This window comes from Amborella trichopoda, chromosome 11, assembly GCF_054954075.1.
Source record: "Amborella trichopoda isolate Santa Cruz 75 chromosome 11, AtrichopodaSantaCruz75HAP2 v2.0, whole genome shotgun sequence".
Taxonomy (NCBI): Eukaryota; Viridiplantae; Streptophyta; class Magnoliopsida; order Amborellales; family Amborellaceae; genus Amborella; species Amborella trichopoda.
The window spans coordinates 23433827-23461652 of record NC_142346.1 but is presented as its reverse complement, the minus strand read 5'-3'; the positions used below and the strand labels follow the sequence as shown (position 1 = coordinate 23461652).

General features: G+C 38.1%; 1 protein-coding gene across 13 annotated transcripts in view; it reads right to left on the bottom strand.

The window, feature by feature from the left end:
* Positions 1-27826, bottom strand: part of LOC18446539 (inositol hexakisphosphate and diphosphoinositol-pentakisphosphate kinase VIP2) — a 112043-nt gene that overhangs the window by 79455 nt on the left and 4762 nt on the right. For 9 of the 13 annotated variants that reach the window (XR_016044244.1, XR_016044242.1, XR_016044245.1 and 6 more), the window contains 5 exons: positions 24019-24065; positions 22707-22790; positions 9639-9702; positions 1800-1953; positions 336-406 (listed from right to left, as the gene is read on the bottom strand). Coding sequence is in view for 9 of the 13 variants with exons in the window: in XM_020675005.2 (XP_020530664.1) it covers positions 336-406; positions 1800-1953; positions 9639-9702; positions 22707-22790; positions 24019-24065 (420 nt within the window). In the remaining 4 variants the exon portion in view is untranslated. The remainder of the gene's footprint in view (positions 1-335; positions 407-1799; positions 1954-9638; positions 9703-22706; positions 22791-24018; positions 24066-27826) is intronic. The other 4 variants (XM_011629623.3, XM_020675006.2, XM_088851684.1 and 1 more) reach the window with 1 other exon arrangement.

The following is a 27826-nucleotide window of genomic DNA, read 5'->3' as shown; positions in this document are numbered from 1 at the left end:
CAACATATATTTTTCTGTTACAATTGATAACTTCATTTTATCCATTAAATGAGAGAAAAATAGCATTTCTTAAATAACATGACCCTAGCTTAGTCTGGTAGCTGCAAACATTAACAGATCTGGGTTTTGAGTCATGACTAGGACAAAGCAGGCTTCATTGAGAGGCCTGTTATGTCATTCAGTTCCCAAGTTTCACATTAACAGTAATGATATATTAACCAACAGTTCTTTCAACATGCACAGATACGTGCCCAAATAGCATGCGATTTTATATTGCTAACCATTTCAAAGATAAATTTTACATGATTGTAAGAATAAGGTGTTGTGGCCCTTACCTTGCGAAACAACTCTTTCATTCCCCCACCTGCCGAGTTTGGATAGTATATCATTATACTGTGATCATCCCCTTTAAGAAGGAAAAAAAGAAGTCAAGTTACAAATCAAAAATACTGATAACATAAATGCATATTATTTTCTAGCTTTCTACATGCAGAGACAGAAAAGAAATTTTTTTTCAAACACTGATAATCCAATTCAGCATTTACCAACATCAGTCACTGCCTGAAAATGTCTTAAAATGTGTGTTTGCCTACATAAGAATATCTAAACCCTTACATAAGAATATCTTGCTTGCATAAGAATATATATATCCCTCTCACTCTGTGTACGCATGTATAAGTATGTTGAACAAATGCGACAACGTTGGATAGAATCAGCTGGCCAAAACACCAAAATACAACAGGAATCAGACCCACTCAGACTAACATAGTAAAGCAATGAACTTAAACTATAGCAGACCAAATGCAGGGTCAGCCAAAGAACTCAAATGAACATCAATCGCCAAATAGCAAGCGATGCAGCAACCACTTCTGTCTTAGACATGACAACTGGGAAACTCACAACCTTTATCTTCGAACCTCTTCTGCTCAAATTCATGGAGAATGTTAACACCAGTAACACTCCATTAACAATGCCACTGCACGATCTGCCTAATCATATCAATGTGTCACCCCTCCCTGAATGTTGATAAATGAGAAGCTAGTTTTGGCTGAAATTCCCAATGGTTCACACTAAATTAGCCAAGAACACATGTAGAATGCAGGTGACAAATTCACCATGTGCAACTTAGATTACGAATTCAGGTATCCCAAACAAATTCTCCATATAATCATCTAGAATACGATATTGGGATAAGTCTTTTCTCTCGTCTTGAGAGTGTGTCTGTGTGTGTTTGCGTGCATCCCATTGGTCCTAAGAATATCAAGCCCATATTTACATGCATCTACAGATTGAGACTATAAATTCAGCTACAGTACAACAGCAACGAACTAAAGTACAACAGCAACCCCCATCCAATATGTCGATAACCTCCACGCAAATGAATTCACAACAATGACCAAAGTATCTAGCCCTGCTGCCCTTGACTCTAAATCAGTATCCAGTAACACCAAGAATCATAGACAGCTAATCAAAATGTATGCCAACCTTCCACTTCATCAATCAAGGTTTTATGGCTATATGCAATCAAAAGAGAAGATCATCAAGTAGTACTCCTGTATGAGCTATACACAACAGACAGAGACTTAGCAAACCAGAAAACACATTGCCTAAGAAAGTAAAATGGTTTGGGATATTGATAATCATCAAATTAAAATAAATAAACCATATTTAATACAACAAATCTGAGCTAATAGAAAAGCGCTACAGCATTACAATCAATAAAAAGTTAATCTCAGTGAACTACAATATCACCAAAATGATAATGGAAGCACAGTACATACAGGTTGCCAGATACTCACCATCAATAGGTTTCTCCACAAAAGGTTTCCAGAAACGCTTCCCATGGACCTCAACAAAATCTTCTTGCTCAGTAAAATAATGAAGCTCTTGATAAGGGACTTCCCTGTTCACTAAAGCATAATTTGGAACAGGAATTCCATACATTTCCAGGCGCTAATTTCAAGGAAAAATATATCAGGATGCAGCAGTGTTATCTAAATTTCTCACAAAAGCAACTATATCCAAAGAGAATATACTTCACATGAATGAGCTATCACAGTAGAAGTGTTTATCATAAAGAAAATGAATCCAAAGTCCTTAGGCAAACAGAATATTTGTAGTAATGGCTGAGTGTGTGTCACTTTGCAAACATTTTGCTAGTAAAAATAAAACAGAGAAAGCAGTTAGTAATTTCTTTATAAATGATAAGTTAGCAAACATAAAATCAGGAGAGAGAGAGAGAGAGAGAGAGAGAGAAGAAAAAGCACAAGTACCTATTACACAAGGTAAAGATCTCAGAACAGCATAAAATCCCCCAACCCAGCGAATTAAACCCAATTAGATAGACTGCCCCCGAGGAAATCAGTTTAAAAGGTATGAGACAAAGATAATAACACCTTTGTCTCTACAAAATCCCCCTTAAGCCGAAGCCATTTTCAATGACTCAAGACCAATGGCAACTCAAGCATAACAAACACAGGTTTGGTGTAACTCCCTGCAAAAATATATATTCCAAAACAGCAATGCTGATCTTCAGCTAAATCAAGAAATCCAGACCAAAAGGGTGAGTGTTAACATTTGATGATCTCACCATCTCCACAAAAAGCCTTTTTTTTTTTGGGTAAGTCAGTGGGGAAGAAGGCCCCCTACCCGTTTTCCATTAATAAAAAACCAAAGGAAAAACAATTAAGGTACAACCCTATGAACGGGCACTTGCGCCAGATCATGTAATAAAAGAGAAGAAAGAAATCATGGTGGTCTATGGCACCACACACTGGCACTGAGGCTAGCAGCTGCCCTCTTAGCAAGGCCATCAGCAACCATATTAGCCTTACGAAAGACATGTGTGATGGACGATCGATGAGAAGACAGTCTGGTGCAACAATTATCAACAATCGTCTTTAGCCTCAATGGAGCATTACATCAATTCTGAATGACATTCACAAGCAAAGCCGAGTCACTTTCAATCTGAATTGGAAAGCAATTACTTTGAATAACCAATTGAACTCCTACCTCAAAAGCCAAAAATTCTACATGGTTATTGGAAGCAAGACCAAAGTGCTTTGCAAAAGCAGCAATAAAACCACCCTCACTGTTCCTGATAACTCCACCACCACCTGCTAAGCCTGGATTTCTCAAGATAGCACCATCAATATTCAGTTTGTAATTGTGAATCTCAAGAAAAGACCACGCTACCGAGGTAAAGGTCGCAGCTTTATGCTGCTGCCAAGTTATCCGACAGTTACCAATGATTGCCTTTTCTGATAAATGAAAAGACCATTTCTTAACTTCTGCTAGTGCCTAAACATGCATGGTAATCCTTTTAACAATAAGCTCTCTCCTGGTGGGTCTTAACCAAAAACTCTTCTATTGCGCTCTTCCCATAGAAACCAAATAGTAGTAAAAAAGATGGAAGACCAAATATTACGAAGTCCATGTGATTTAAATCTGAAGAGTAACCACCACCTGAGTAGATCAGGGACTGAGGTACCAAGGACAAACCATTTTCTACATCTCCAAGCGAGTGATCTCCACACATCCTGTGCAAAGGCACATTGAAATAACAGATGAAAAAATTGTCATCATGGCTACTACAAAAGGGACATAAAGAGTCCAATTGCATGCCTCGCTGTTGTAATAAGAATGAAGTGGGTAATCGATTATGCAAGGTCAGCCATGAAAACTACAGAAAATAGGTGTGAAGAAAATAGGCTGTGAAGAACCAAAGTGCACAGAAAATAGGCTGTGAAGAACCTTGATGCCTAATAAAATCCCATGCCCTTTTAACAGAAAAAGATCCATCAGCAAAATGAATCCAAACCAGTGAATCCTTCTTGGGATGTAGAGGGAGAGTATAATTTTAAACCTCTCTCCAAATATTCCTCAAAGAATTAGATGTGGGATGCGGCAGAACCCAACATTGAGGAGCTCCACTAATAAAATCTGAAACCCTCCTTCCTACTGTCGCCCCCAAAGCTTCATGAATGTCTGCTTTGTGGATAAGAGGCTAACCTGCTAACCATGGGTTCATCCAGAAATCCACCAACTGACCATTACCGATATTCCACAGCACATTGCCTCTCAAATGAAATCCCTTACCACAAGACCTCCTTCAGCCATAGGGAGGCACACTGTTTTCCATTTTATCAAATGAACACCTTTTTTTCTGCTTCACCGGCCCATAAGAAGTTTTTATGTAGTCTCTCTATCATATTACATGTTTTTTTCGGAAGAATGAAGGATAAAAGCCAGAAAACCGATGAAGCCCCTAGAACAAACTTAAGCAGCTGAAGTCAACCGGCATATGAGAGGCATAAAGGCTGCCAAGACCCGATCTTACCAAACACCTTACCCACCAAATTATGGCAATAACTGTGCTTCAGATGCCACGAAATAATGGTAGGCCCAAATAGCGGACCAAAAGAAACCCTTCAACAAACTTTAACTCCCTTAGAATTCTCCCCCGTCCTCCCCGTGGTGCCGCGAAGAAAAAGACCTTGCTTTTAAAAGACTTCAAAATCTGACCAATACTCCTTTCAAAGTTTTGAATAAGTACACACATAGCTGTGGCAGTAGAGATGGAAGCCTCACAGAAAACAAGCACATCATCAGCATAAAAGAGATATGAAACCCCATAGTCACACCCTGAAGGGAACGCCCTATGAACCATTCCTTGCAAAAAAGTATAATTCAGCTGACGGCTAAAAAGATCCATGACCAGCAAAAAAAGATAAGGAGATAGAGGATCCCCTTGCCTCAAACCTCGCTTACCTTTAAAAAAACCTTTGGGTGAGCCATTCCTTAGAAAAGAGAAAGAAGTAGTGGGAATACATAAGTGAACCCAGGAAATAAATAGCTCAAGAAACCCAAAGCATGCATCCTACCCTCTGTTAAATCCCAAGAAACGTTATCATAGGCACTGCTCAAATCGATTTGCAGACACATTTTAGGACGATCTGGGGAAAGAGACATAAGTTCGTTTGCCATGAGAATATTATCAATAATAAGCCTACCTTTCAAAAAAGCAGCCTGCCTAGGGTCAATAAAATCAGCAAGAACAACTCGTATGCAATTAGAGATTATTTTACTGCTGATTTTGTATAAAACATTACACAACCCTATAGGTCGGAAATCTTTCATCACCCTAGGAGCATCTACTTTAGGAATCAGACAAATAAAGGTGGAATTGATATGCTTGAGCAGCTTACCCTTAGTGAAAAAATCTTTAAGCGCCAGAAAAAGATCATTTTTAATGACTGCCCATCCAAACTTGTAGAATTCAACTTAAAAGTCATCTGGCCCTGGCGGACTTTCATTTTTCATATCCCAAATACATGCTTTAATTTCCTCCATAGATACTGCGTCCACTAATTTGTCCTTCTGAGAAGAATTGAGATGGAAAGGCGGCAAGACCTGGTCAACCATGTGAATGTCAACATTGCTTTCCTGAGCCAGTAAGTCTTTGAAATAGCCAATCATATGATTTTCAATATCATCCTCAGTAGAGAAGAGATTTCCATTCTGATCTTTCAAAGAGATAATTCTATCAGACCTCCTTCTGACCACGGTATTGGAGTCCCCCTCTCTTAACCAATTTTGTCTTGATTTTTGCCTCCAGAAGCTTTCTTCATTGGCCAGAAGAGTTTCCAATTTCTGTGTATACTCCTTTTCTTGAGACAAGAGAGTCTCATTAGAAGGATCCATGTGTAGACTATCATGCAAAGATGATAGTTGGCGACGAAGTATAGCAATGGATTCACCAACAAAGCCAAACACCTCCTTATTCCATAGCTGTAAGTCAGCCTTGAGTGAGCCTCTTAAGTTTAGCCACAAAAAGGTACATGGGAGTACCCCCCACTTGGCCTCACCACGAATTACAGATAACATCTAAAAACCTTGATGCTGCTCCCACATAGAAAATTACTTAAAAGGTTTGGCCCCAACTGGACCAGATCAGAAGTAGAAATGAGTAAGGGACAGTGATCTAAGGTACCTTTAAGGAGTACCTGGACTTTGGAGTCAGAGAAGGCCAAAATCCAATCAGTAGTAGCTAAAGCTCGGTCCAACCTTCTTTGAATGCATCTTCTGCTCAACTGGTTATTAGACCAGGAGAATCATCCTCTGACTAAACCAAGATCAACAAGAGCATAATCCGTCATTACTTGGGCAAAATCGCCTGAGTCTGAAGGTAGAGAACTGCTCCCCCCCAACTGATTCCGAGGGATCCAATAGCATATTAAAATCCCCCAGTACCAGCCAGGGAAGAGCAATAGTTGCTCCTAAGGCCCTCATATGATCCCATAGCAAGGCCCTTTGGGATACATAATTAGAGGCATACCCTCCTGAAATCACTAAAATATTACCATTACACATACGGGTCGCCTCCACAGTAACCATTTGATCATTGACATCAATCAGTTTGATTGAGTAAATTAGAGGGATCCAAAGGACTAAAATTCTGGATCACTACTCAATCTCATTAGCAATAAAGTTATTATAGAAACCCAACTTTTTAGACCAAATATGGCTCAGTTCCACTGGAAGTTTAGTTTTCAATAAGAAAATAAGACCAAGATTATGTTGACCTTTTAAAACCCCAATATCCGATATTCTGCCCGGGCCCTGAAGGCCCCTAACATTCCAAGCAGCAATAGACATAAATAAAATCAAAGGTTTGGATGTTTGGTAAGTGGACCCTTACTTTCAGGAGCTGTATGAGAACGCTGAGCCTTATGGGGTAACCCCATCTTGTCACCAATAGAAGTTGGAATAAGTCCTTTTATATTACCTGTACCTGATGAAGAATGACCCCTCTTATCACCAGAAGCTACCAAAGAAGCTTTTACTTGCGACCTAGTTCGAGCTTGAGGAAGCTTCTCACTATTCGCATGATTCTGCACTCGCTTACTAGAAACATCCACCTTATCGGCTATGAACATGGGGTTATGACTATCAACAATATTCCCCATGCAACAATATTCCCCATGCCATCCTCTCGTGTGCCCCCCTGTGGCCCAATCACATGAGCAGGGGTTTTCGGATCCTTAACAAGTGATCCAACAGGCCGTCTACATCATACTCCTCCCCATCATTCACGACGATGGCAGTGACGTTAACCTGCTTAGGACTGTGCTCACATATCTTCTTAGAGGCCTGTTGGTCTAGAGACAATATCGAGGAGTCGCCATCCTCAACAGGTATCGCTCCAATCACTGGCGATAAAGCTGCGACCTCTTCTGACACACCACCAGTATTAACAACATGAGTCATAGTTGTCATCTCATACTCCTATTGCGTATCCGAATCACCCAACAGAATGCAAATGTCAACTGAATTTGGCTCAGAAGAGCTAACTGCCTGCTAAATAAGAGACATTGGCTAGAATTTCATGGACATTGGCTAGAATTTCAAAGCATTAGAAATGATATCCTTCGAATCCACTCTATTGTTAACACGAAAGACAACAGCATTATTCTTCTCTGACAAAAAGGGAAGGGTTGAAGCAGCCACAGTGCTTTCCTTCCCCTTCTGTTTGTAAACCAGCTGCTATCTCCCTTTGACTACCTTCCAACCTTCTTCCCTTGAGGGTAATTTAACAGAAGAATCACCACTGGGAAGCCTTTGCACTTAAGCCTGCTCGACATAATTCGGGCTTGTGGTCCCCCCCTTCGACAGGTGGAACAATCGAGGGTATGAACTCATAGACTATCTCTTGCCTATACTCCTTCCCAAAAAAATCCAGCCAAACCTCAGTCGAACAAATGGTATCTAGATCAAATGCAACACACACCCTTGGCTCAGCCCTTGATCTATGTTTTGTCGGTTTGTCCATGAAGATGGGTTTTCCATACACACATAACCCTTTTCTAGTCTCAGCAAACTGTCAAGAAATGGAAAATTATAAGTTGTTCAAGGAACACATCTTTCAGCATATCCAAGGATAATGTCTCATGTTAACCTAAGATTGAGAAAAAAAAAAACAGCAAGAGACAAAAAAAATAAATCTATTTCAACATCTTAAGTAATTTAATGGGAAAATGTACATGATCCAATAGGACCAACAAATAACTTGTGCCCCTTGTTCAAAAAAGTGGACCGACCAGCACCTAGGCGGTCCAAAAGGCCTAGCGCATCGCCCAGGCCTATGCAGCCAACCTAGGCAGCAGTCCCTGGCAGTACGGAGCCCGCCTAGGGGCGAAAATGTATTTCAACATCTTATGTAATTTAATGGGAAAATGTACATGATCTAATAGGACCAACAAATAACTTGTGCCCATTGTTCAAAATAGTGGAACGCTCAGTGCCTAGGTGGTCCAAAAGGCCAGGCACATCGCCCAAGCCTAGGCGGCCAAACTAGGCAGCAGTCCCTGGGCGGGCACCCAACACCCAGCCTAGGGCTGCTGCCCAAGGCCAGCGCCCCTCCTAGGGGCGAAATGAGTTTTTTTTTTTTTTTGTTCTATTGAGTTTTTTTGAATCATAAAGGCTTTTAAGGATGGGTTTTAGGTTCATTTAAAACCTAAACCCACAAGAACCCATTTTAGAAAGAAACAAACCTCACAAGAACCCATTTTAGAGAGAAACAAATCTCAAAAAAACTAAATTTTGTGATTTTCATTGAATCGAAGTGTTTCTCAAAGTTATGGAAAATGGATACAAGCATCACTCAAGTAGATTAGATTTAGTTTTGGAGTTTTTTAATCCTATTAGAGGGTGTTTTTTATTATTTTAGCACCAAAAAACATCTCAGAGGTGGAAGTTCGGAGTTCGAGCAATCAAAGTGCAAAACTTTATTTTTTAGATTGCTTGTTTTATTTTGAGATGTCTTCTTAAGGATGTAGTCGAAGTGGAGATCCGGGTTGAAAATATGAATATAACCCAAATCCAAATGACAAAAATTGATTTATAGATGCAATTATTGCGAAAAAATTCAAAATGGGGCAAAAACCGATTTAAGAAACATCTTGCCAGTATTGAGGGTAGAGCTGCCAAGACTCCTAGGGCCTTATTTGCACATACTAATAAGAAGGAGGTAGAAAAAGAGGAGGAGAAAGATGCAGATTCAAAAGAAACAGAGGAGGATGAGCATTATATTGAAGAGGGAGATGACTCTGATGATGATGGTCTCGAATCTAATGCATATGATGAGACTTAACCTATTCCTTCTGATGATGATGATGACTAAAGAATGAAGAGTTGAAGATGCTCGAGTGCTTGACTCTTGGTGTTGAGTGTTGATTATTGATTGTTCACTGTTGAGTGTTGACTATTGTGTCCTAGACTGTATATTTTCTGAATTTCTGTAGATTTTTTTTTATTATTTTTAGTTTCTACTATCTAACTTTTGTACGTACAGTCTACAGTGTATCAGACTATCAATGTATGCTTGAATGGTTTTACTGTTTTAGCATTGTATAAAAATATGGATTATGGTCTTATGGATTATCAAAATTCTCTTCTCGAATTTTATCTTTCTTTTTTCTTCAACTGGGCCACCCAGGTTCTGGGTGCCTGGTAGGCGCTGGGCGGCCTGGATCCCCACAGCCGCCTAAGTGCCGCCTAGCGCTTTTTGAAACACTGCTTGTGCCTGATCTAGAAGTAAGCAACGTAAGGAAAGGCATTAAAATCAGGAAGAATGATACCTCATATACCTTCCTTCTGTCATGCAGAAGGTACTGCTGCTCCAATTCATTTACTAGAAAGGGCCTAAATGAAACAAAGTGAGAGAAGAAAACAGAAATGAAGATCAGTGGCTTAGCACCAAACATATTCATAGAGAAGCTATTAAGACAGTACTATTAAAAAGTACATTTAAAAGAAAAAAAAGAACCTGGAAAATAAACCATGATCTCAACATATTTTCCCTACAAACAAAATAATATTGTTTAACGACCATATGATGGCAAATGGCAACCTACCAATCAACAACCAAAGCAGTTCCTCCTAAAAGTAATGGAATATACTAAAACAGACTCGCAAGTTTTTGTTTTTCATTGGTTCTTCGTCAAGGATTTAGTTAAAGAAATGTAAGTTGTGTGTACTGATATATGAGCATGTCTAAGTGATATGGCCTTCTCTTAAGCATCACAGACAAATCATCTCAAGTTTAAGCCCATTCAACCACAAAATCATATCATTTAAGAGCTGCAAGTGAAAAATAGGAAACATGCTATGCTAATAAAGTAATCCATGTTTCCTATGCTAATAAAGTAATCCACTCCTATCCAGCAAACTCAAACATTTGAAAGCTATACAACCATCCTAGAGGGGCTAATGCCCTACATACAATAATGACCTGTTCCAACTGGATTAAAGCTTACCACGTAATTGTCCTCCAGGTGTAAGAGATGTTGATTGAGTCTCATATGTGTAAAAATGTCTTCCAAGGTTTGCAAGTGTGCCAAGTGCAAGTGGTACTATAGGCAGCACGAGTGCTGTGAATCTAAATGAGGCCAAAGAGAATATTTTTGGAAAAAAGCAATATTACAGAAGCTGGAAAGTCCTTTGGGCTTATGATCAAAAGTATAGGGTCCCTAAGGATCAGATGAAAGATTTACTGAAAGGCATGGACTGTGGGATGCCGACTTTAATGTCTTATGCTATTCACACCAAAACAGTAGAGGGAGTAGCAAAACTGCTAGACTCCGTTGTTTTCTAAAGTATGTTGAATTATTCAACCAACCTCCCAATACATGGCTGTCAAACAATGACAAGGATGAGATCCTTACCAAAAAATAAAGGAAAACTAATTAGTGAGGTGGGGACCTCAGCCAAAATAGTGTGGTATTACCTCATTTCTGCATATTTTGGACGATCGAGGTCCCAAAAATTCTGAAAATCCACACTCTAGACCCCTAAGTAGGGGGCTTCTGGTGTTTTCTAAAACCTTGTTAAATACATTATCAAAAGAAAGTATCTATAAATATGGTCATAATAAAAGGATGGAACGCAAGGCTTCTCTGATCAAGCAGCACATCACTTCTTATCTATGGTATAAAAAATAAGCCAACATAATTGTTAGCAATATATTCCTGCATTTACTTCGTGCAAGTGTAATGTACCAGAACAACTTCTAAATCCCCACAAAAGCATATTAATTGGGTATCACGGAACCAGGCAGAGTTTCAAACTATAGATGTGGCTCAAGGCTCTTGCATAGTCCTAATTGAAGCCGACTCGGTGATGCTTGGGCCGAGCCTCAAAACACAAACATGTCACATATAAACTACAATACAAATTATAAGACCGATGTAGGGAAACCTGATGAACAACAAAAATTACAAGATTCTCAAGCCTAACACTAGCAATAACTAGGAGAAACCTAGGGTTTCCTCCTCACCCCAAGCTAGAGTTCCAAAAGTGTAAGCTTTCCTTTTCTTTTTCCATTCTAAAAATCATGTGAAATGACCCCCTCAACGCCCTACTACCTCTTATATATTACAATTTAATATTCATATATTACAATTTAATTTTTTTTTTCATAAAGATTATAATTTAATACTCAAAGACATTAAATGTTCATACATTAAATGACCCCAAAAAATCTAACTTAAGCCCACATTTTTACCCCTATGAATAGTAACTCGTGAGCAGTAACTGTGAATAGTACTTGTGAACGGTAAACAAAAAATTATAAAAAAGCCCTAGAATCCTTAAAAACCCTAAAGCGAAATTAAAATATACATCTTTTAAAATTGAATAAAAATTAAAAATAAGAATAATTTCCCTTCATCATTCTCCCTTGGTTGGAGAAAAACTTATCCTCAAGTTTTGAAGTGTGCTAAGATGAAATTTGCATTAGTCTTGTAATCTTCTTCACCGGAATACTAAAATCATGATCCTAGGATTTGGGAGTTATTGAACTAATCAAAACACGATGGTTCTGCATTGAAAATTAGTCTTTGCAATCAGTTGATATATTCATAAACACTTTTGAGAAACCCTAGAGAAAATCATTATATGTCGATGGAATAGCCATGATATGTACACTTGGTTCATTTACATTAACTAGCTGAAATTGCCTCAACACAACCATTAAACCCTACTGAATCGCGATGATGAGCAAGCACATCGAGTAACTATGAGTACCATCTTTGGGAGCAACAGATTCCTAATTCTCGCTCATATTTGGATGATGAAAAACCTTGGAGAGCTTCCAAGAAAAGCAAAAAATAGTTTGAATAGTATTTTTACTTGTTTGAGCGTTATTTCAGTTCTTTTTTTTTTTTTGTATTTCATTGTTGAATCAGTTAGGTACTTTTTAGACAGTTTAATTAACGTGAGGGAATTTAATTTCAAGATATAAGTAAGTTTGGGCCTTTTGGTCAAAAGTTTAATTATAAGGACAAAGATTGTCCAGAACATAAAATATTTCATATAAAAGAGGGGAGTGGATGGGCTGGAGAATGATCACTTACTCCTCTTTTCAGAAGGAAAAAAAAAACTTGCCTTGAAAAAAAGAAGCCTAAGTCTTGAGCCCTAGGTGGGAGGAAACCTTACGTTTCTCCAAAATTGCATGTGCCTAGCTGATTTCTTGCAGATTTTTAGAAGGCACTTAATTAGTTTTACTTCATTAATGCATTTTGATGCATTGATCTTATTTTCTAAATATTAAAGAAGTATAAAACGTGTCTTACTCTTTACATCCATTACTCTTATCAAGTTAGGGAATACACCACTTGGTGAATGTCAAAAATGTGGGAGTAAACTTGTAGTCAGGATTTTCAGGAAAGCCAATTGCAATCCATGGTGTTCTCATTGTGAAATTCCAAATATAACAAGTACTAAAATGTAATTAAAAATGGCAATAACAAATATGCCGCCCTGTGTACCCATGTGTGAGAATCTCTCTCTCTCTCTCTCCCCATTTCTGCCCTAAGGGTGAGGAGAGAGAAAGAGATGGATTGGTTGCTCAGAGGGAACGGCCCATTGGGCTTCTCATATTCTTCAATAGCAAAGTGAGTAAGCAATGGCATCGATGCTACTGGTCTTCCAGCCATTGTTGCAGATGTGTCTTTTACTTCTTTTTTCTCACTTAGATTCTTATCTTTTGAAAATTTGGGGCCAGGGGAGAGAGACCAAGAAGGGCAAGAGAGAAAGGTGAGATGCCTGCAAAAAAAGATGAAGATAGAGAGAGAAAAATGTTGTGGATGGGGGAGAGAGAGAGAGAGAGAGAAATGGCGGAAGGGGGAGACAGAGAGAGAGGCGGTGGGTGGGAGAGAGAGAGAGACACATGTCCCATGCATTCCCTTCGTTGGCCACATGCGCTCTCTTTACCTCCTTTCCCAGCCACATGCCCCCAACTCTCCGCCCAATCTCTCACTCCCCAATGTTCTTTTTCTAGGATTAAAAAAAAATTGAGCTGGCCTGGCTTAGGTCAAGCTGCAACAAAGATTTTTAGTCAGCCCAGGTCAAGCCCAAAAATACACTTTCAGGCCATGTCGAGCGGGCCTGTCCTGAAACCATTCCAGCTTTTCTCGGGCTGGGAAGCCCTATCTATGAACTAGAGGCTTTTGTATATATGCCCATCTACTTAAAATGGGATGGCTCGACACGCATTCGCTTTCTCCATCCAATGTTTCTTATCCATTTTATAAGCTAGGAGCATTCCCATGTCATATATATTTTTATTGTACAAAAATCCAGTGAATAAAAAAGACATAACGAATGACGGCTATATTGGGATAAAAGCACATGGTATTATCATAAGCAAGTAAAAATTGTCCTTCAATTGCAGTACTTTTCACATTGCCCATTTACCAAATCTTGGACTTGCGGTTCAGGATCAAACATTATTGTAGCATCCTTTAGACCAATATGACTTCCCTCTGTCTAAAAGGTTGAGCAGTCAAAAAGAATGTGAGGTTTGACAATAATAAGAAAAGTAAGCAGACTTCCTATTTTCCAGTCTTGCCTCAATTGCCTCTTCCGCCGCTCCATGGCCTTATACGTAATCCATTGTGGACCTTTTGTCACCATCCACCCAGAGCAAGACTTCTAACTAATAGGTTAGTAAGACTCAATTCATATTCTCAAGCCTTCCAAAATAAAAATCTAAAACTCTCCCCATAAAAAAAGAACCAAAAATTATTTCCACATACTCACCCCTTTCCACTGACACCAATGTCAACCATGCATAAGACGTAAACATCTACATGAAATGTTTGACTGCCTAAGCAAATCGAAATAACTTAGTTGTGTTGTGACAGCGATTCTTGAAGGCTTAGTTCCTATTATATTGTATTTAAGTCTCCAGGGACTAAATTGTTCTTTCTTCCACAAAAGGATGTTCTTGTACAGTAGATAGTTATTTTTTAAAACTAATATAAATATAAGAGACACTAGAAGTCCGTAGGACCTAACATTACCCTCTCTCTTTCTACCTCTCTCAACATCCTCTTCTTTCCTTATTTTCCCTTTCATCAAGCACTTGATCTCTTCATCTATTTTCTTCCTTCTTCTCCTCCTTTAATTATTTACCGTTGTATTTTAAATTGGAATTAGAGAGGGAAAATTCCTGAGGTTTTTGTTTTTTGAACTCTAAAGATGTGATTTGGAACAGAAACCCTAGATCTAGATGTCATGGTTCTATGATGTCAAAATTTTGTTGGCAGACGACTTATATAGATCAAATCAATGTTTATGAGTTGTGAAACTCAGCTTTTCTCAAGATTTCTCATATGGATGATGATCTCAGGTCCCTCTTAAAAGTATTTTTGAGTGGCTAGTTGTGTTGATCAATGCATATCCTCCATGTTTTGTAGGCTGTTTTGTGGCCAATATGTCTAGTTTGAGTGATTCGGGCAACTCTTCCACCTTCACTAGTACTCCCAGTGTTACCTCCCATATGGGCTTTTGTGGGATGGCCCTGGACTGCTAATTACAATTGTCAAACGCGATGGAAAAAAATTATTTAGGGTGGTCAGTCTGTTTAAATGTTCATCGGTGGAAGGGGAAAGGTAGGATATATTAATGGTAAGATTATTGAACCCGAAGAAAGAGATCCAATACATGAGAAGTGAGAAAATGAAAATCTTACTATTATGTATCGGTTGTTACAAACCACGCAGCCATCGATAAGTAGGGTTTTTTATTTCTTCGAACTACAAAAGAGATTTGGGACTCCATATTAGACTTACTCCCAAAGCAAGAATGTGGCTCGAGTGTATCAACTAAGGAAATTTGCCATCGACAAAGGAAGAAATCTCTCGCTAAATACATTTTGTTACTTCATAGTAAGTGGAAGGAGTTAGACCACTATTAGATGTTTAAATTAACCTATAAGGTAAATGGTGAGAAATACAAAGAATTTGTGGAACAAAATCGCAGTTTTGACCTGGTGGGTTTGAACCTGGAGTTTGAATTAACCAGGTTCAAATACTCAGTAGGATACCCTTTTGTTGCTTAACCAAATGTATTCCTTTATTCAAAGTGAAGAGAGTCGAAATAATGTCATGCTGCCTAGCCAAGCAGTTGATCAATCTGGTCTTACTTCAGCCTCCTTTCATCCTAGACCCGAGACACAATTAGGGGGTGGGACTCAAAAATTTGTAAAAAGAGGGCCTAATCTAGGTCACAAAAGTAAGCTAAAGTGTGACCATTTTGGTAGAACTGATCATCTCAAAGAAACTTGTTGCAATTTGGTTAGGCATCTAGTTAAATTCAACTGCCAAGGTCAGTTTAATGCTTACAATGCTTCATCCACTGGGGACTCAGCTTCTGTTAGTACAAATCAGCCATGACATTCCTCATTGTCTACTTAAAAAGAGATGATACAAGTCCCTAAAGAGGAGATTGAAAGCCTTCGCAAAGTCTCGCATTGATAGAAGCCCATCAACTACCTCTACTTATTCATGCTTCTGCCAATCATCTTTCCCTTAATCCATCTAGAATATTAATTCAGGAGCATCAGACGACATAACTGGTATGTCTTCCTTATATTCTTCTTATTCCCATTGTTCTGGTAGACACAAAGTCAAGATTGACGATGGGTCTCTTATATCTATTATTGGAAAAGGAATTGTGAATGTTTCTCCTAAAATGTCATGGTCATCAGTTCTTATGTTCCTAGCATTGCTACAAATTTAATGTTTGTCAGTAATATTACCAATAATCTGAATTGTAAGGTGACTTTCATTCCTTCTCACAGTGTCTTTCACTATCAGGATTCAAGGCATACAATTGCAATGATCATGAAGTTGGTGGCCTCTACATTCTCCCCTCAAGCCCTACAGTCCAATTCTAGTGTAAATAAAAATTAGATTTGACAGTGGTATATCCAACTTGGTCATGGTTGAAGAAGGGTGAGGACCTTAAACTTTCCCTTAATTCATTCCAAGTCTAGGTAAAGGAGGTGGGTTGTAAAACTTTGCCAAAACTTTCCATGAATCTGGAATATACGTATATTGGTTATGCTAAGGTGTTACTCATAACTGCCACGTTGTACCAGCTGACCCCAATTAGTTGAAAAAAGGCTTTGATGATGATGAGGATGATCTCCGACTTGGTCATTTGTCTTTCAGTCTTTAAAAGTTTTGATTCCTGAGTCGTTTATTTATACTAGTGTGTATGAGTTTCCATGTGAAATTTGTGAACTATCAAAAGTTTCATAGAAACTCCTACTTACCTAGTAATAATAAAAGCAAGTTTCCTTTTGCTATTGGTCATTCAGATTTTTGGGGTCTTTCTCCTGCTACATCTCGTTTTGGTCATCGATATTTTGTTTCTTTGTGGATGACTACTCTCAACGTACCTAGATCTACCTTAAGATGAAGTTCCACATACCTTCAAGGTCTTTCAGAAGACGATTCTCACTCAATTTGATACTAAAATTAAGGTACTTTGATCAGACCGAGGTGGGGAGTATGTAGTAGCGAGTTACAGTCCTACTTGGAAGAGCATTGGATAGAACATCAAAATTCTAACACTTATATACTACAAAAAATGGTATAGTGGAAAGAGAGAATAGGCATCTTTTACAAGTGGGTTGTCCTCTTCTCTTGAGTATGAATCTACTCAAGAAATTCTGGTTTGATGTTGTGCTTACTGCATTGTATCTTATTAATTGGATGTCATCCCATGTTTTAGAATAGAAGTCTCCATACAAACTTCTCTTTCTTGATCGTCCACTATTTAATATTCCTCCTGAAGTCCTTGGTTGTGTTTGCTTTGTGTATACCGTTGTTGGTGGTATAAGACCAATGGGCTAGAAATGCAATCTTAAAAAATTTCCATTGTATAAAAACTCAAGGGTTAAATGCATGAATATCTCAATACAAAACCATAATACATATATTCCATCCTACAAACATGGTTTATATACATTTGAATAATAAAATTCAACCCTAATAGGTCCCTTACAAATCCCTTACTCAAAAATTCAATTAAACTGAATACAATATTCAAATATTCACATTGTACATCTCTACAACATATTGCATGACTTGCACGCACAATTCCTCATTATATCAAAATTATATGATAATTTCATTTTCATTCTTCATCCTCATCATATATCATAATATCTCATACACTTGATCATAATAATTCAATACGATTTCAATTCACATAAACAATAATGCATAGCATTAAAGCTCATCCCGCAAGATTAAAAAACAATCTCAATATTCACACAACATACTCAATTTAACCAATCATGAATCCATTTAATAATTGTAAATACATCAAATTAACATGCAAACATACATGGGGAAACCATGGTTTGAACCCTTTGTCCCCGGGCCACAAAAGGGCCTTTTGAGGACTTAATTTTGTCCCATTGTCTAAGGCACGGTTGATAATAATAACTCAAGGAGATCAATCCAATGGGACACAAATGATCACATTTATTTCACTTAATAGGTATCAAATCATGAAAGACACATGTATCAAAATAGCCCTTCAAAGTTTGAGAGAGATATGGTGAAACTACACCACGTAATCCATATGGGACCACACGAATATTTCAACATTAAAAAGGGAACTCAATGGACTATTTTTTATGCTCAAATATGATGAAATAAACCTCTCATCAGTGGTATATTCTCAGTAAAAATTTCAGAAAAATAAGATCAAAAAATCAAGTTGAAACTACTCAAGATCATGAAGTAAGCAAGCTAGTCTACACATATATGTGTATGGACTACACTATTGCTTTGGGACTCTTCAAATATCAAGTTTTCATGACCAAAAATGAAGAAAGCTACTGCAAATTAAGAATTATAGCAAGCTTTGATAATGGACATGAGGTAGGAATTAAAAATATGAGAAGAAAAATCAATACCTTAAAGAAGCAATAGTATGGGCTTGATCACATAAATGATGGACTACTCCATGGAAAGGTTTCAAATGAAAGCTCAAAGAAGAAGATAGTCTCATGGGTGACCACATTTTTTGTCAAAGGGCTCTCTCTCTCTCTCTTTGAAGTGAATACTCAAGTTAGGGTTATAATTGATCCCATAAGTTACTTTTATACTTAGATCATAAAGATTGATTTGATCTTGATCATGCCTTAGATCAAGGCACATGAGAGGCTTTTATCCAAGCCACTCATCATATCTTATCACCAAGATCAATGGATGAGCTTTTGACACCTTTCACTCCTTAAAACCTAAGTTTATAGTCATTTTACCTTGAAGCCCTTAGCTCCATGTTTTATTTCCCATTAAGTCCAAATTCATGTTTACACTTATGCCCATGGCATCCCCATAGAATGTCCTTTTTTGGTATTTATGTCAAACAAATTTGGAAATCATATTTTATTGCTTAAAAAAAAACTGAAAAAATCTACAAAAATCCCAAAAATTCTCTAAATAATTTCTCAATATTATTATACAATTTTTCATCAACATAAAATACTTTCTCATCAATTTTAGATTAATATGGGCCAAACGTAAATGAGATCTCTAGACTTATAACACTAGTCAGAGTCTTCTATTGGTCTAACCTGGATAAAATTCCACCGATGTCTCAAGCCGACCAAATGGACCTATGCTCCACAGTCTATGGCAGGGACATATAATTGGTCACATCAAAGTCGCTGAGCTAGAGCTTCCCGTTACCAGGGGTTCAATGGATTACTAGTGCACCCCTATGAGACATGTTCTTACTCAAATAATGGGGTCCTCTCAAAGCACATGCTCACTAGCTCTTCTAAGTCGGATAATACTATAGAAGAGTGACTTTCCCGTACGACTATGGGTGCATAAGCCATGGAACGGTCTCGTGTTAGGATCCGAACTCATGTCCCATGAGCCAACCATTCCATACAGGGCGAATACTCTTTTAAAACTCGGGTTCTATTATTCTTGATTGGATTCCAAGCCCTGGCTTATCACATCAACTATGAGGCATTCTAATCAATATAGTCCTGACTGGGAGGTGACCCTCACACCTCTCTGAGAGTTCACACTCTCAAAACGTATACTCTCAATGCCTCAAATACTCGGACTATATGAATCTGGGCCCCAGTGGGCCAAGCACCCAGATTCAGTCTCTCTCTAACTCCTACTGAGCATAAGACTATTGGCTTTAAAGCCTTGATAGGCCACATAGCCAACACCCGTATCGTACAAAATTGGATCCCAAATTAATAAAATGTATTTTCCTTAATTATCCATCTTTGTAAAAAGAATGAGTGTAGCTGACATGAGGATGTTGAGATGGATGAGTGGCGAGACAAGATGGGATAAAATTCGAAATGAATACATTTAGGAGAATTTAGGTGTGGCACCAATAGATGATAAGATGAGACAAAGTAGACTTAAGTGGGCTGGCCATGTGTGGCGCAGACCCAATGCGGCACCTGTTAAGAGGTGCGAGTTAGTTCAAGTAGAAGGCTCAAAAAGAGCAAAGGGTAGGCCTAAAAATACATGGTTGGAAGCAGTGAGAAAACATATGGGGACTTATGACCTCACTGAGGATATGGCCCGTTATATAGCAGAATGGCTCAGGATTCACGTAGTCAACCCTAATTAGTTGGGCAAAGGCTTTGACGATGATGATGATCTATCTCTGCAAAAGGGTTATAAAACTATGATCCAGTTTCTCGGACGAAATTTGTTTTGATGGATGTAACCTTCTTTGATTCCACTCCTTTCTTTTCCACCTCTCTTCAAGGGGACATAATATGGAAGAGAGGTCCTTTGTTCCTCTTCCTATCCTATTGTTTTTTAAACTGAAACCCAGATGACAATGGGGGGGCATTTTCCTAGTGCTGAGTAGAAAGAACTGAAAGCCGATACTCGATAGAAACAGAAGGAAGTGGAGACGACTATAGCTGACAGGCCTTCACGCCAATTATATACCTCCAATCCAGGTAATAACCCCAAACCCCTATATGATGATTTTGATCTGCCATTGCTGTTTGAAAAAGTACACTGAAGTTCCACAACATGCCCAATTAGCAATTTTTCTTCCTATGAGTCCTTGCTTCCTTCCAATTAAGCCTTCATGTCTTCTATATCTTCTGTTTCTGTTCCTTCCATTGTTACAGAAGGTCAAAAACCTTAGCTTCATCCCAAGTGGAAAGAGGCTATATGCGACAAGATGAGGGCACAAATGAAGAATGGTAACTGGGACCTAATAGATCCTCTTAAAGAGAAGATGGTTGATTCGGTTTACACTGTAAAGTACAAGGCTGATGATACAATTGACAGATACAAGGCACGGTTAGTTGCTAAGGGGTCTACTCGAACTTATGGAATCGACTATCAAGAGACCTTTGCTCTTATGGCTAAAATGAATTATATTTGGGTCCTTTTATCTCAGACAGCTAAAATGGAGTGGCCATTGCACCAATGAGACATCAAGAATGCGTTCCTTCATGGGGACTAATAGGAAGAAATGTACAAGTTACCTCCATTTAGGGCTCTAGGAAATGAGGGAAAAGCATGTCGATTAAAAAATGCCATATATGACTAAAGTACTCTTTGAATGGTTTAGTGGTGGTGTTCAAAGAGTTGGATATACTCGGAATCATGCTGATCATACTCTATTTGTCAAACATACTAATATCAGTACCACTGCCATGATTGTTTGTGAGGATGATATTGTTGTATTGGGGAATTGCCTTAAAGAAATTCAATGACTCAAGAGCTTTCTAGCGAGGGAATTTGGGATTAAAGATCTAGGCTCATTGAAGTATTTTATTGGGATAGAAGTTACCACGTCTAAAAAAGGAATCTTTTTTCTCCTAAAGGAAGTATGTATTGGATGTCCTCAAGGAAACAGGGAAGCTAGGGTCAAAACCTGTTGATATTACTATGCAACAAAATCACAAGCTCAATGACAAAAAGGGTGAAGCACTTAAAGATGCAGGAATGTTCCAAAGGTAGATTGATATATCTTTCAGTTATGTGCCCAAATATTTGCACATGATGTTAGCGTGATCAGTCAATTCATGCATGTGTTTAGAACTACTCATCTCAAATCCGCTTACAGAGTTCTTAGATATTTAAAATATCACCAAGTAGAGGATTGTAATTTGAGAATCATGGACACTTATATTGAAGCTTATATAGACGCAGATTGGGCTGGATGTATTAGAGAACAAAAATCTACATCAGGTTATTGTACTGTAGTTGGGGTTAACCTTGTGACTTGGAGGATGAAAAAAACAATTAATTGTAGCCTGGTCAAGCGCAAAAGCAGAGTATCATGGCTCATGGTGCACGTGAGTTGTATACAGGAACTTGGTTTTCCTGTGAAGGGATCAATGTCCTTATACTGTGATAACAAGGCAGCGATTAATGTAGTTCATAAACCTGTTCAGCATGATCGGACCAAGCATATCGAAGTAGGCTGACATGTTATTAGAGACAGAGTTGCCACCAGAGAAAATTGTCTTCCTTATGCGAAGACAGAAGATCAGCTGGCAAATATTCTAACAAAGGTTATTGGTAAACATCAACTACAAGTTAACTTAAGCAAGCTGGGCATAATTTATACCTATGCAGCATTTTGATGGGAAGTGTTCTGAGATTAATGAAGGGTTAGCTCTCATTATATTGTATTTAAATCTCTAAGGACTTATTTTTCCTTTACTCCACAAAGTGACATTCTTGTATAGTAAGTAATATTTATTATTCACCCAAAAAGTAAATACTTTATTACTAATATAAAATATGAGAGGTACTAAAGGTCAGTAGGACTAACATCACCTCTCTCTTTCTTCCTCTCTCAATGTCCTCTTTCTTCACCATTTTCTCTTCCACTCAGCACTCGATCACTTCATCTATTTTCTTCATTTTTCTCCTCCTTTCATCATTTACCACTAATTTTATCTACTTGCAAGCTTTGTGATGGAAACACAGATTGATTCCCTTCCACATAAGGGTTTGAAAATGTTAAATAGACAACTAAAACTACATTTTCTTCTACAACTTAAAAGTAGTTGCAACAGAGAGTAAAGTTTTGCCAACACAGAAAATCGATGTACACTTCCCTCAACTGAAGCTGACTCAAATAATAGGTGTAAAGCTAACAGAAAAATAATATACAAGTTACAATGGCATATGAAAAGAACAATCAAACGGCAGAATATTGTGTCACATGACATGAAAATGTAAAGCTGTGAAGGAAATAAAGAATGAAGGTACCATAGAAAGCAAAGGTAACCATACAATATTGTTAAAACAACAGTACAAATTGTCCAAACAATAGAAAATGCTAGGAGCATTCTGTGTGTTGGAACCCAAGGAAAGAATGCTTACTTTCGCAATGCAGCATATGCATCAGCTTTCTTGAGAGGATAACCAGTAGAATAAAAAGCAATCAAGCAATCACATATTGGCCAACTGCAGACAAGCACCATTACCAATCTATGAAAACTTTCTTATTAGAATGAACTATTCAAATACATGTCATGCAATGACAAAATTGGATAAATTAATAATACAGGCCGCATCACCTATCGCAGTTATAATTCGCATACCCACTGTTTGTTATGGGCCTTTCCTGACTGTTACCTATTATTACGAGCCAGACTTCTCCACCCCACCCAAGATAATAAAATAAGTGAAAAATGCATTCAAGGGCTAGAGAGGTCCTATAAGCACTGATCAATGGTCAAATAAAGATTTCAAAGGCCAAAGGAACCATTTACACTCACCCCTAATAACTGTAACATAAACTTTGGAGCCCATCCATAAATTTGATCAATCTTTTTGTCTCTGCAACTTATGGAAATCCTTGTAGGATCCCACAGTGAGTTCTGCTATGGAAGCGGGTAACATTTCATGGACTAACCCATAAGTCGTAATGGTGAAACCATTCATATATCCGTTAAAGTGCCATAATAACTTAAAAAAATCAAGGATTCTAAAATCACCAATTTGTGGTTAAAACGGCAAGACACCCTCAAATTCCAAAAGAATACAGAATTTCCATTCATATCCTCATCCACACTCTCATAGCTACTTATGATTGTAATGATTAATTCTCGCACAACACCACCTTGTAATAACACTTACGAACTCCAGTTGGCAAATTTAATCTAAAATATATTTGTATAACTTTATGATGAAATAGTTTGTTGGGATAGGATTTTGGGTCTCCCGATCACTGATATGTTGTTGTCTTAAAACTTTAGTGATTTGACTTTCTATATCTTCCATAAGATGTCATGGTCTAAGAATCGTGAGAACCTTGAACTTTCCCTTAACCCGTCTCAAGTCCAGGTAAAGGAGGTCGGCTGTATTAAGTAGGCAGCAAACATAAAACTTAGCCAAAACTTTCCATGAATCCTTAATCTACAATATTTGCTTATGCCTTTTATAGAGCAGAATGTCAAACCAGGATTCATATAGCCGACCCTAAATAGTTGGGAAAAGGTTAAGATGATTATGGTGATGATCTTTCATAAGATGTCAGTCTAGGACCAATCACACTGTGATCGAATTAAATGCATCTTGACTTTTTATGTATAAAAAGAATGCCAAGAAGCTGTTTGCATTTCTTACAAACCAAATGATTCATAACAGTTAATGAATTATTACATAACAGCAAGGAAAGTTACAGACATACTTCTCCATGGCTTCCTCAAGAATAACTTTATCTCCAAAGATAATTATCTGCAATAAACAGAACATCACATTGTCAGAAACATTGCAATGTTATATTAAGTAAAGCAAAAGTACAACATGGGTGACTGGCCACATCATTTAATTGTATATATGATCAGTTGAATCCATGCAAATCCACAAATCAGTACTCAAACAGGTTTGCATATTCATGGACAGGTTGTATTGAATACATTAAGTATATACCTGAATTTCATCCATTTGTCAACCACTAAAAAGACTTTGGGCTATCACTTCAGAATAAATAGGAACAGGGTGACAAGTACAATGAATTTGAATAACAAATAAATGAAAAAAAGAATCCATAAGCAACTAATCTATAGTCTATCACCAATCATCATCGCATTTGGACTTTGCAAATCCAGACTGTGGATTGTACAGAGTGTGTGTTTCAAAACACTTGGGGTAAGGGAAATGGCGGATTTCAATATTTCAGAAATGATGAAGTTAGCATGGAGGATTTTGGAAAATCCATCCTCATTGTTGGGACGGTTCTTCAAACATCGATATTTTAGAAATTCTTCTATATGGGAGGCTGAAGGAAGAAGAGGATGTTCTCATGTATGGAAGGGGATTTTACTTGGCTTATTGCACTTGAAAGGCAATGTACAGTGGAATATTGGTAATGGTCAAATGGTGGATTTCTTAGTGGATCCATGGTTAGCAAGTCAATGACTTTCGAATTTGCATGGTAATAACACTTGGGAGGATTTGGGGCCTGCTGCAAGGAGGGTTTCAGACTCTATAGGAGGTGCACCTCAGTCTTGGGTTCTGCCACCTCCCACATCTGATTTTTTGATAAATATATGAAGGGAGGTTGAGAATTATACTCTTCCTCTACAACCCAAAAAGGATTCACTGGTCTGGATTCACTCTACTGATGGCCTATTTTCTATTAAAGGAGCATAGATTTTATTAGGCATCAAGGTTCATCACAGCCTATTTTCCATGCACTTTGGTCTTCTAAATGCCACCCACAGGCGAAATGGTTCTCATGGCTGGCCTTGCATAATCAATTGCCCACCTCATTTTTATTGCAGCAGCGAGGCATGCAGCTGGACTCTTTATGTCCCTTTTGTAGCAACCATGATGACAGCCTTTTCCATCTATTATTTCAATGCGCTTTGCGCAGGGTGTATGGAGATTATTAGCTTGGAGATGTGGAAAATGGTTTGTCCTTGGTACTTTTGTCCGTGATTTACTTAGATGGTGGCTACTTTTCAGGTTTAAATCTCATGGACTTCATAATATTCAGTCTTCCATCGTTTTTACTGCTATTTGGTTTCTATGGGAAGAGCACAACAAAGAGTCTGAGTCAAGACCCACCAGGAGAAAGCTTATTGTGAACCAGATTACCTTACATGTTCAGGCACTAGCAGAAGTTAAAAAGTGCTCGTTCCATTTATCAAAAAGGCCATAATTGGTAATCTTCATATAACTTGGTGTCAGCAGAAGTTAGAATCCCTTATTCAAGTGACGTGGTCACTTTCTGAGGCTCAGAATTACAAGCTCAATATTGATGGTGCTTCCTTAAGAAATCCAGATTTAGCAGGTGGTGGTAGAGTCATCAAGAGCAGAGAGGGTGGTTTCATTGCTGCTTTTGCAAAGCATTTCGGTTTTGCTTCTAATAACCATGCAGAATTCTTGGCACTTGAAGAAGGAGTTCAGTTGGTTCATCAAAGAAATTGCTTTCCAATATAGATAGAAAGTGATTCGGCCCCGCTTGTGGATGTCATTCAAAATCGATGTCGTGCTCCATGACGGCTAAAGACGATTACAGATAACAGTCATACCAAACTTTCTTCTCATTGATGGTCCATTGCACATGTTTTTCGGGAGGCAAACATGGTTGTGGATGCCCTCCCTAAGAGGGCATCTGCTGGCCCCGGTGCTACTGTGTGGCGCCATAGACCACCAGATTTTCTTTTCTCTCTTTTATTACATGATATGACGCAACTGCCCTACTATAGGTTTGTACATTAATTGTTTTTCTCTGCTTATTTATTAATGAAAAAACGCGTAGAGGGCCTTCTCCCCAACTGACTTACCCAAAAAAATAACACTTGGAATTTTGAATTTTACTTTGGACACATAAAGGGTAAAAAGCATCCATAAGCAAGTAGGTTATAGCTTATCACCAAACCTCATCGCATTTGGACTTTGCAAATCCAGACTGTTAGTTTTCTAGAATAGTGTTTCAAAACAACTTAGAATTTTGAATTTGACTTTGATAATTGTAGGACTACCTTTTGAAGTGGTCATGAGATCATAAAGCTTATATGAACAAAAGACCACTATACTAGTTTAGACCCCAAGGTCCACCTAAGAGCTTAAACGCTTCACTTATCTTTTTCTTTAAGGGTGACATGGGGTTTATTACAAGTTGTATTTGTTTAGTTAGACACATCAATTTTGGGTGACACATGGAAACATTTAATAAATGGCAAACATCTTTATGGTTATCCTACACAATGTCATCTTATGTTTACTCAATGTTCAAAAAAAGGAGGCGGACGCCTTTTTTTTTTCTTTTTTTTTTTTGAGAGGGGGGACAGGAGCATATGTTATTATATAAATTTTTAAGTACAAATATGGGGGGCAACTGTTTATAACACACACACACACACACACACATATATATATATATATACATAATGTGGGCCAGTGTGTTTGACAGAGACGTTTCACTCAAATATTTGGAGGACATGTTCTTCTTTTTCTTCTTTTTATATGTAGAGAGATAGAATATGAGCCCGTGAAAGAGGGGGGGCCTCATATCGAACACTTGGAGAGTGAGAGCATATGGGTTCATGTGTGTGTTTATGTATGTGCATATGCATGTGTGAGAGAGAGGCTTCGCATCGAACATTTTGAGTGCATCTTTTACTCCCTCTTTTTCTTACACTTAAAGAGAGAGCACATGGACCTGTGAGCGAGAAAAAGGAACCTTGAGCCCTTAGCCATTTTTATAGATTTAGCTTTCTTTTATTTTTAGCTTTAGGTGGCACTAGGAGCATAAGGGTTTGGGGGGCTAGATTGCGCCCCCCCCCCCCCCCCCTCCACCCTTGAAAAAGGGGTCAAGTACTTTCTTACCCTTGACTGGGGGCCTTTTTTCGCCCTAGGCCAAGTTGCACCAAGGCACACGCCTTGATGCAGGCGGCTAAAAGCAAGCACACCTAGGACACTTGCCAAGGGTACACCTAGGCGTTTTGACAGTCAGGAGGCCTAGTTGACTGACTTTTTGAACAATGTATGTATTTGTTCCTTCATTTATAAAACCCCTTCATCCCCCTCTAAAATAAGTTTCTAGCTCTTCACACTCCCTCGCTACAAAAATATATATGTAACCTCTTATCCATCTACATGCTTTAAAGGCATTGTACACTCATCTTCATGATATTCTACACACATGAATAGTCAATTTCGATATGGACACATATTTTAATAGTATTATCATCTCAGCTGAAATAAAAGGATCTTCTGAAGTCAAAGTTAATATGAACTTTGTCGTATGAGATATATATACATGTGTCTTAAGGTCAGTGATAGATACAACAGTCTTTGTTTTCACGATGGTCATTTCTGCATTGATCTAAAAGCATATTAGTATGAAGAGCATGTATTTAGACAAATGTTTTGCACATGCAACTCAGAAACTCAACCATTTCACGGAATTGGTTGCATCCTAGGAGAGTTCTAGCCATTTTAGTTAATTCAACTCTTGATTTAACCCCAGTTTCTCAAACTGCATA